The 10,656-nt window shown below is 38.4% G+C and overlaps 1 protein-coding gene across 1 annotated transcript; it reads left to right on the plus strand.

Annotated features, from left to right (window-relative positions):
• Window positions 1-3,439: 3,439 nt before the first annotated feature.
• Window positions 3,440-6,656, plus strand: LOC149503630 (uncharacterized). The gene is made up of 4 exons (XM_089729181.1): window positions 3,440-3,571; window positions 4,001-4,149; window positions 4,446-4,679; window positions 6,599-6,656. Exons 1-4 carry the CDS (start codon window positions 3,440-3,442, stop codon window positions 6,654-6,656), a joined length of 573 nt encoding a protein of 190 aa, XP_089585307.1.
• The last annotated feature ends 4,000 nt before the right edge of the window (window positions 6,657-10,656 follow it).

Consider the following 10,656-nt stretch of genomic DNA (forward strand, 5'->3'; position numbering starts at 1 on the left):
TAAGGAATGTCTAAGGGACTAAATTTTAACGATCCCTTAGAGTATGCTATACTCGTACAAAAATATATACTACACCAGCTCCTATAAAGTCAGATACGATTCTTCATCAATGCTTATGTGAATCGAGCTTTGTGGCCCGGTGCGGACATTCGCTTAATAGCCCATTTTTTGTACCATAAAACATAAAATAACGTGTTTTTAAGAGGCTTTACCGCCTTCTCAAAAATCTTAATATCTTTATACACCTTATCGCAAAAACGTAGCTTGCCAATTCTTTGATGACTAACACCCCACCAAATCATTACAGAAGACTGAATATTTCCACTATAACCTAGAAACTAATAAGGCAGCTTCTAAACCGTTTTGGGTGAAGAAAACTAGATAAATAATATTTCCGTGGCCATCTCAACGCGGTGTGTTCTGATTTTCCAAAGTGCTAGTGGTCCCCGATAAGTCGAAATTCTAATTACTTGAAATTATAAATTTGAACATTATTATGGCTCTATTGTCAAAGACTATTAAACTTTAATCACAGTTTTCGCCAAGACCACACTATAGATATACTCAATTTGACCACAGACTGCAATAACAAAAGTTTGACAATAAGCCAAGAGTCTAGTTAAATACGTGTTGTGACAAACACATGGTAGTGTGTGTAAAGTTTCTTTTTCTTTATTTAATATGCATTTTATATGCATAATTTAAAAAAATAGTACTCTGCACTCCTTCTATAAGTGTGGGAAATTTCATAATCCTCCGTCCGCGCAATTTTCGTAAAAAGCGGTACAAAGTTTTTGCTTCACGTATTAATATCGATAGATCTTTAACGAAATTTGAAAATCTGGTCGTCCACATCGTGGTAGCTTTCAGTAAAGCAAAAATGGTAATCAATATCAAGTATATCATTTTATATATTGCCTTCACTGAAATTACTCTGATCAAATAAGCGACGTGCCGTGTGGTTCAATTCCTCACTGTGTTTAGTTTCATAGCTATTTATCGAGGTAATTATCGCAAAACTTTGTTCAAATAATTAACTAGAGGTGTTTCAATATACTGCTTTCCTTACGAGGGCTGCACTAAAAGTATCGGGAATGGAATATTTCCACTGTTCCTGTCATATTAAAATCTTTTTAATTGAAAACTCCTTGGTTTTAAAAATCTAATACCATTTATTTATTTAAAAAAAGATTCTCGGTCTTGTTACGAGGTTTTGTCAAACTTGTTTAGTCGTTGAGAAAATGGAATTGACTCGGAGAAAATTCAAGAGCGATGATTTATTATGACTTTCGAAGTGGTTTAACACAAAAACAGTGTGTTGACCGGATGATTTCTGCATTTGGTGATGAAGCCCCATCCAAAACCACAGTTTATCGCTGGTTTACTGAGTTTCAACGTGAACGTGTCAAGCTCAGTGATGATCCCCGTCAAGGTCGTCCAAAAACTGCAGTCACCCAAGAAAACGTTGATGCTGTGCGTAAGCTGATTGAGGAAGATCGACATGTGACATACCGCGAAATTCAGGCAACTTTAGACATTGGCATGAGTCAAATACAAATAATCTTGCATGAACAATTAGGTGTAAAAAAGTTGTTTTTCCGATGGATACCGCATTCGCTCTGTGAAGAGCAAAAAGCGGCTCGCGTTACTTGGTGCGTCAGAACTCTCGAAAGATTCCACGCAGGATCCTCAAATGCTGTATACAATATTATATCAGGTGACGAATCCTGGATATATGCGTACGAACCCGAAACAAAAAACCAGTCACGAGTTTGGGTGTTCGAAAATGAGTTAAAGCCAACAAAAACTATTCGTTCACGGAGTGTTGCAAAAAAAAGGTGGCCACGTTTGTCTCCAAAACCGGCCATGTTACGACTATTCCTCTTGAGGGACAAAGAACGGTTAATGCAGAATGGCATGCTAGCATTTGTTTGCCACAGGTCGTTTCTGAACTCCGTAGAGAACTGCAACCGCCGCATCATCCTCCATCACGACAATGCGAGTTCTCACACCGCGCACAGAACAAAAGAGTTTTTAGAGCAAGAAAACATAGAATTATTAGACCATTCGCCGTACAGCCCCGACCTAAGCCCAAATGATTTCTATACTTTCCCTAAAATAAAGAATAAATTGCGTGGACAGAGATTTTCATCACCTGAAGAAGCTGTGGACGCCTACTAAACGGCCATTTTGGAGACCCCAACTTCCGAATGGAATGGTTGCTTCAATGATTGGTTCCATCGTACGGAAAAATGTGTCAAATTTCGCGGAGAATACTTCGAAAAGCAATAAATACATTTTTAAATAGTAATGTTGTGTCACTTCGTTAATTCCCGAAATTTTCAGTGCCGCCTATGTATAAAACGACTAGTTAACTTCATTAAACTTCAAATTCATAATCATGGATAGAAGGAGAAATCTATTTCTTTGGAAATTTTCTGTTTACATCTTTATAGGTTTCAAACTGGAATTTTATTAAAGTTCACAATGCTTAAAGTCAATAAGTTAGCTGTCAAAACGGAATATAAAATATCATTTTTGACGCGAAAAATGTAGCGTAAAAATGTTGAGTTACTTTTTTTTGTAAAAACATCCTTTCGACGATGCAAAACATATCTTTTTAGGGTTGTCGATGACACAGGAAATTCATATTTTTTATATCATATATTATGAAGATTTCTTATGATAAATAAACAAGCAAGCGAATTCAAGACTATTTAATTAGTTACGGGAATCCATTACAAATTATGCTTAACATACGAATGCTGCCACCCGCCTTGATACGTGAGCTAGACGTTTCTATTGTACTTTAATAACAGTTGTACCTTATCTTTCAAACCAGAACAGTTATGGAGAAGCTATTATATTTTTTGTTGTGTGTGTTACTGTCTTATTATTAATGAAATATACATACATACATCGTGGAAAACTTTTGTGTACATTGCGCACTCGCATACTAGACTATGAAATTTCTTTTGTAAGTCTTTGTTGAGATCGTTCTTACCAATTTTTTTAATGCGTAAATTTTTATGGTTGCTTGGTAATCTATATATATATATGGTGGTGGTGCAATGAGAATTTACCGAGAGAATTGAAAGAAAAGAAGAATGCATTAAAAAAGTGGCAACTAGAAAGAGGAAATGAAAGTGAGAGGCCAGCTAGGGAAAATGAGTAAAGAGAATGTAAGAAAAGGGCCACTAAAGTGGTTGCTATAGCCAGGTCTGATGCTCAGAAACGGTTGTATGCCACTTCGGATGGACCTCATGGACAAAAGGAACTTTACCGTATCACGAGACCTAGAGAAGACAGAGCGAAAGATATTAAGCATATCACATTTATGAAAAATGAAATAAAGTTCTAATGAAAGATGGCGAAATAACAGAGCGCTGGAAGATATATTTAAAAAAATTAATGAATAATTGATGAATGAAGAGAACAAATGGAATGGGTGATTATTAGGAAGCCAGAGAACGTCGGACTTGTGAATGAAATCAGTATGAATGAAGTTAGAGAAGCAGTGAGAAGTATGAAAAGCGGAAAATCTGAAGGACCAGACGGTATACATGTGGAAGTATGAAAGATACTGGGAGAAGACGGATGTAAGTGGCTGACTTTATTCTTCAATAAGCTGCTGCAAGAAGAAGTGATCCCTACGGAATGGAGCACCAATACACTGGTGCGCATATACAAAAATAAAGGGGATGTGCAAGACTGTGGCAGTTATTGGGGAATAAAGCTTATGTCATATTATTATAGTATGAAAGCCAGAACAACTTGGCGTCGCTCGGTGGAGCAGGAGCTAGGGGTCTTAGGCATGACGTGGGAGGAGCTAGAACAGACTGCCCAAGACCGATACAAATGGAAAAATTTGATTCGAGCCCAACACCCCAGCAGAGGGTAATAGGAAAGCATGATGATGATGATGATGATGATGATGAAAGTTTGGGAGCAAGTGATAGAAAAACGATTGCGAGATGAAAGTGAGATCACCTAAAACCAGTTCGGGTTCATGCCTGGTCGCGGGACAACGGACGCCATGTTTGCACTCCGCCAAGTGTGCGAAAAATATCGCAATGTGCATAGGAATCTGCATATGGTGTTCGTTGATCTGGAAAAAGTGTACGACCTAGTACCTAGAGCAGTTTTGTGGTGAGCATTGAATGGGAAAGGTATACCTTGTAAGTATGTGTGGTTAATCTGTTGGAAACCCAACAAATTGGTCTAAAACCTTTTTTATTGTTGTGGTTGTGGTTTTTGACATTACATTTGAATTTTGAATTTTGACATGTCTTAGATTTGTTATTCTCTTTTTTCCGTGCTATTGTACGCGAATTATAAAATTTCCAATAATATAAGTTTTATACGTGCAATCCTCGCGAGTTTATTTATCAAGTTCCTTGCCCATCCTAATCCTACAGTCCACTAAAAATTTGTGCCATGTACAGTCGAGCCAGGACGAATGTACGAACCGCCGCAGGGAATTATGACGAGTTCAATGTAGCAGTGGGCTTACACCAAGGGTCTGCGCTAAGTCTCTATCTCTTCCTGCAGGTGATGGACGCCTTGACATCGGAGATACAGAAAGAGGCCCCTTGGTGGATGCTGTTTGCCGATGACATAGTGCTCGTCGGAGAAAACAGGCTCGAGGTCCAAAACATACTGGAGAAATGGCGATGCAGGTTTTTTTTTCCACAGTAGAAAATTGCCGGATTCCCACCCGCATGGCAGGTGGGGTATGTGGGAGTCGAACCTCACTAAAAACTCCTGCCGCTAACAGCCGGCGTCCTACTCCGGACCGGGCGGAAACCCAGTCGGAGCTATTGAGACGGCGGGACAGGGTTTACGCAGAGCATAGTACATCCATCCCGCCGTCCCCCAGACGCCGGACCAGCGGTCGCCAGTGACACGACCGCCGGTTTCCTCGGTCGACGGGCCAAGAGCCCGCATTGATGGCGCCGCGCTACACCTTCCCCCGTCTGGCCCCCCGATATTCGGGAGCAGTCGGCTCAGAACCGACCCCTGCGGAACACCACGTAAGACCGGAAAACGGTGAAGGGTCCTACCGTATCCGGTACATTTGACCGACCTGGCCTCCAAATAGGAGCCAACTAGCCGGCGGAGGTAGAGGGGCACTCCATGTCTCTCTAGTGCCCCCACTATCACGGACCGGGGCAGGGTGTTAAATGTGTTGGCGATGTCAAGAGACACCGCCAGCGCCACCCCACCCCGTGAGACAGCCTCGTCTGAGAGGGCCCGCACGCGAAGTATTGCATCCACGGTCGAACGGCCCTCCCGGAGGCGATGCAGGTTGGAGAGTGTTAGCTTAAAAATCAGCAGATTCAAAACCGAACATCTGTTCTGTGATTTTGGCGGTTTCTCCAATTTTACACCCATTGCTTTTGATGGGAGCACCTTTGCCAGTATGTCGAGATTTCCGATACCTAGGGTCTGTCATCCAAAGCAACGGTGAACTCGATCGTACTGTGAGGCACAGAATTGACGCAGGATGGATGAAATGGCGGCAGGTCACGGGCACCACATGTGACTCACACATTCCTCTTCCCCTAAAAGGTAAGATATATAAGACCTTAATAAGGCCTGCCGTCTAGTATGGATCAGCTGGTTGGACGACTAAGGTAGCGGATGAAAGGCGATTGTATGCGAATGTTGCAATGGATGTGTGGAGTAACGAGAATGGATAGAATACGGAATGAATATGTTAGAAGAAGTCTGAAAGTGGCCCCTGTGACAGAGAAGCTGAGAAGTGCGCGCTTGGGATGGTATGGACATGTGATGAGACGAAATGAAAATGAGGTTGGTAAGAGAATGTTAACTATGGTTGTGGAATGATATAGAGGAAGGGGTAGACCTAAGAAGAAATGGATGCATTGCGTGAAAGACGATATGGGGAAGAAGGGGTGAGCGAAGAAATGGTATATCATAGAAGAGTATGGAAGGACAAAACATGTTGCGCCGACCCTAGGTGACTGGGAGAAGGGCAGGATAATGATGTTGATGATAATGATAATCTATATATATAAAAATGAATTGCTGTTCGTTAGTCTTGCTAAAACTCGAGAACGGTTGGACCGATTTGGCTAATTTTGGTCTTAAATTATTATATTTCTGGAAGTCCAGAGAAGGTAATAATGCTCAGAATTAAATAAAAATAACAATTTTGTTTATCCTTTGATCTGTCCCCCGTCGGACGGATTCCTTTTGTTTGTTTTAAGTTTATTTTATACAAAAACTTAGGTCTTTTATTTATCGATTGAGGCACTACGAAGTCTGCTAGTTTGCAATACAATATGTTGGGAAATTCTGAGGAAGAGTGAGGGCGCGGTATTTATGTGGTTTGCTGTTTTGCCTAAATTAATATGCAGTAACTTTTAATATACTCATAATAAAATCATTACTATGTTAGCTTTTTACATGAATGCATTTGTTTAAATATATCATTATACACGTATTTGATCATTGCTTAGTGTTTGTTACTTTTAGAATGAAAAATATCTGTCGTAATTGGGTTTCCCTACATATTACTGTACATTTATGAAGGCGTTACCGTTTGTGACATCCCTGCGCGAAATTCAATTAGGTGCGACGTAGTACCCAACAAAGGGAGTGATTTGGTCTGCACCAAAAATGCACGTTAAATATTCTGTTGATTTTTATTTTAATAACATCTGCTCGGGATTCTGTAGTCGACGCGACGCTTGAAGTGTAACTAGCGAACTTTAGCGGGCTTTACACAAACTCATCCAACGAACTGACTAACAAGCTTTCAACAGCAGCTTTCAAGAGTCACCTTGTTCGTTTTAGGTTTTTGATATCTGCACGGTGCGTTCGATGTGTTGTATCTTTTGAATGTCAGTCAACACAGGGAAAAAGTTCATCAATGCTCCTCGTGATTCATTATTACTTTTTGAAATATGCTGTGACAGTATTACAAAAAAAAAACATTTTCAAAGATACAGTAGGTTTAATAATGAATTAATAATTAATTTATTCAATGAAAAGTTGAAAATATTTTCTTTAATAAATATTTATTTAATTCTTATTAAAACTAAAAGAGCTTTTCTTCTTTAGTGTGTTTTTGAACGGCTAACTCCACTCTACTGACGTAGGTCATAGACCTTATAAGATGCCTACGGTTGTAGCACGCGAGCGCGATTTAATTCAAACAAAGCAAATTCGTATCGATTTTTTTTTGTATTAAAATTTTCTTGTTTTATTTATACCATATACAAACAAACAAATCTTCCCTCTTTATAATATTAGTATAGATAGTATAGATTACTTTATTCTATCATCAATAGTTTTCGCAGCGCACGCGATGTAAAGAATATTTTAGGTAATTTTTTTAAACCTTGCGTTACATTATTGAAGTTTTAGCAAGGATCCCTAATTAAAAAAAAGATTATAGCCTATGTCACTTGGGAATAGTGTAGCTTCCAAGCAGTGAAAGAATTTTTAAAATCGGTTCAGTAGTTTCGGAGCCTATTCAATACAAACAAACAAAAAAATCTTTCGATCGATCGATAAATTTGTATTTCATATCGCATTATATGTCTGTGCCGGTGTTCATGTCTCGTAAGCAGATATCAACTCTCCTGGCATCTGGATATCAACTCTTCGACTGCATTTGTCGTCGTGAAAGGTGTGGTCGGGTGCATTCCATTCCGATGCAGTGGGCTAGTTGTGACAAAGTGGGGTATTTTGGAACATCAGCGGCACCACCTGGGGCGACAGTATCGAGACGGCTAACGTAGACTACAGCCTCGATCGAACTGTTATATGCGGGCTTCAGTACCGTAGATATGCAGACCCTACCGTATTCCTGCTGCATCAGGTCTCCCGTAACCTTATCCATACCATACCTCATTACTGTTCCCACTCAATCAGTTCGTCTCCATCCTTCGCCGCGCTCGCGCCTATTACTTTTTATTAAATCCAGTGCGGATTATAATTTAAGTTTTTTTAGAAAGAAGTTCATAGTATCCCGTGTAACAGAACGTCCTAGGGGTGGCGCTCGGATTATAGTGCTGACCGCCAAAAACTCCCACCTAGATTTTGTTTTGATCGTATATGGGGCGCGTATCTAAGAGTGTAAGGAAGTAGTTTAATAGCCTTCTTTTGGTCTACGACGGCTACGAGTACTCGAGGTGAGGGGAATCTGAAAATATAATAAAAATTAATTAAAGTCAACTATAAATAGGAAATCTTAATTAGGAATTAACGTGGTTTTTTTTTATTGCCTTTGTAAGCAGACGATCATACGGCCCACCTGATGGTAAGTGGTCACCGTCGCTCATGGACGTCAGCAATCCCAGGGGCAGAGCCAAGCCGCTGTTTAAGCCGCTCTAAGTACGTAAAATTATCACATACTTTATCCTAAATAGAGAAAAATTACACGAAATACAATACACAAAATAAGTTGTTAAACAAGTTCTCGACTTATTCGTATGGAATTCGTATGAATTGTCGATTCAGCTTTGACTTTAATATCTGAAAGCAAATGCTTTTCAAAATTATTCTGAATTCAAACAAACAATTTTTAACTCAACTGACAAAGCTTTACACAAGTATATTTTTGTCATCTGTACTGAAGCGAGGTTAAATTATGTACAAAAATATCCTGTAATATTTCAAATTTGCCATAAATATTATTAATGTATAATATTTTGTTCTAACACTATAATAGTCTGGTAGTATCTGGTATACCTTTCGTAGAATATGTTGTGGTATTTTTAAACGAAGAGCACGTCAGAATGGCTGAGTATTTTATTGTTGTCTTCGATGGTAAGAAATTATCGTGTTTCATGGATGACAGTAATGCCAGTGGTACAATGATAGCCCATGGTGCAATGAAGCGGCTGCCCACCGTTGGGGACCATTTTCAACGCGCCCCCGCCTTAATTCTTGAGTACGACTCTGGAGCTTGGAGCGTGGAACCCATGTCAGAGTTTTTTTATTACGCCATATTGTAAAGTGAAATGAGAAACGAACAATTGAGTTTGAACTTTAAAAGGCTTTTTGTCGGGCTTTATACTTTATATCAAAGCTTACGTCTCCATTGTACCAGACTGCCAAAGGATGGTAATATTTTGCGAACGCATGTATGGTGTATATTTTATTGTTTAACACGCTCTGATTTAAGCCTTTTGGAGGAATTCACTAAATTAAGATAACTCATTAGATCCGTCTGCGCTATGCAGCAATACACTGAACGTTATTTCAATATGTTCGTGATAAAAAAAAAAATCCAATAACAAAAAAGTGAAATAAATTGATAAATTAATAAATAAATAAAATAAATATGTACTCGATTTTTTTTAATACTGATCACAAGTCGTGAAATTCTATATCATACATACATATAAACATAGCTTATCTATATTAGTTAAGGTATAATTTAATGGCCATTTAAGCTATACTTATAGCTTAGTAGTTAGTACATATATTAGTAAATTTGTCATTTGTATCGCTTTTAGGTGTTTTTGATGCAGTTTTTATTTTACTGGTTATGGAGGAAGCGTTTTGATTCGGGTTTCGTTACTTTTGTTATTGCTTATATGGGTGGACAAGCTTACGGCCCATCTGGTGTTAAGTTATTACGGCAGCCCACAGACATCGATCATGTAAATGCTGCTTGAATCACCTTGAGACATGAGTCTTTTGTTACAGTACAACGGTTTGCTACTTCACAGCAGAAATTGGCGAAGTGGCGGTATTTATCCATGTGGGTTGACAAAAGTGCGCTTACTTTCTGATTTTAAATATAAAAAAGGGTGCGTGTACATATGTACGCGCGTAAGAAGTTATACTTTATTTTTATTAAATTTATTTCTTTTTTTTTTAATATTAAGTAATTAATAATAAATATTTCACGTTAATAATTTAATAATATTTAGTATGAATTATATTAAATAATATTTTTGTCATTTATATTACTAAAAAATGAATGCTAATAACACTTTTTTTTACGAGTGTACATGCGCGAAAGTTCACCTGCGGCTATATTCAGAGTCGCCAAGTTACGTCCGTCGTATTGTAATGACCGATTTAGTGGGCAAATTCATTCTGTTAATTTTGTGTCACGGTGCGCGCGCATCCTAAAATTTCACTCTCATCAATTTTTCATAACGCGCCTAAAGAAGTATAACTTCAAAAAATATATAAAGTTATATAAATATTAAGTCGCTAGTCAAACCCGGCCCGCTCGACTGGCCGATCGTTGACTTTAATCCAACCGTTACCAAATATGACAGGATCACTCGCTAGCCAAATCTGCAGATTCCCTGAAAATGTCATCTAAATCGGTGCAGTTGTTTCGGTTCACATACATACACATCGATTTTTATATTCATATATAGATAATATCCCAAGGTTTGCATGTGTTTCAGCTTAGACGTAAGCTCATGCTCTAATTGAAATTTATTATATTGTTTTCGCAGAGTACAACATTTGTGTTGTGTTGCTTCAAAATTGAGATATTAAAAGCTCATCAAGCGGTCAAATTGCCACATTTCTATAAGATTTTCGGTGGACAACAAACTTATAATATAAAAGAAGTTAAATATTGTCCTAATAGAAAATTAAGAAATTAGTCTACTGATTCATAGATTCATGTGATTAACAGTACTCCAAAATCGC

This window comes from Bombyx mandarina, chromosome 01 (genome assembly GCF_030267445.1).
Source record: "Bombyx mandarina strain Sakado chromosome 01, ASM3026744v2".
Lineage (NCBI taxonomy): Eukaryota > Metazoa > Arthropoda > Insecta > Lepidoptera > Bombycidae > Bombyx > Bombyx mandarina.

What these genes read in the sequence shown, in the direction of transcription:
- LOC149503630 (XM_089729181.1), top strand. Translation starts at nt 3,440, where the DNA reads ATGGAATGGGTGATTATTAGGAAGCCAGAGAACGTCGGACTTGTGAAT. An exon ending in GTACCTAGAGCAGTTTTGTG is followed by an intron (nt 4,150 to 4,445) that starts GTGAGCATTGAA and finishes TGCCATGTACAG; the next exon opens with TCGAGCCAGGACGAATGTAC. An exon ending in CTGGAGAAATGGCGATGCAG is followed by an intron (nt 4,680 to 6,598) that starts GTTTTTTTTTCC and finishes AAATTCAATTAG; the next exon opens with GTGCGACGTAGTACCCAACA.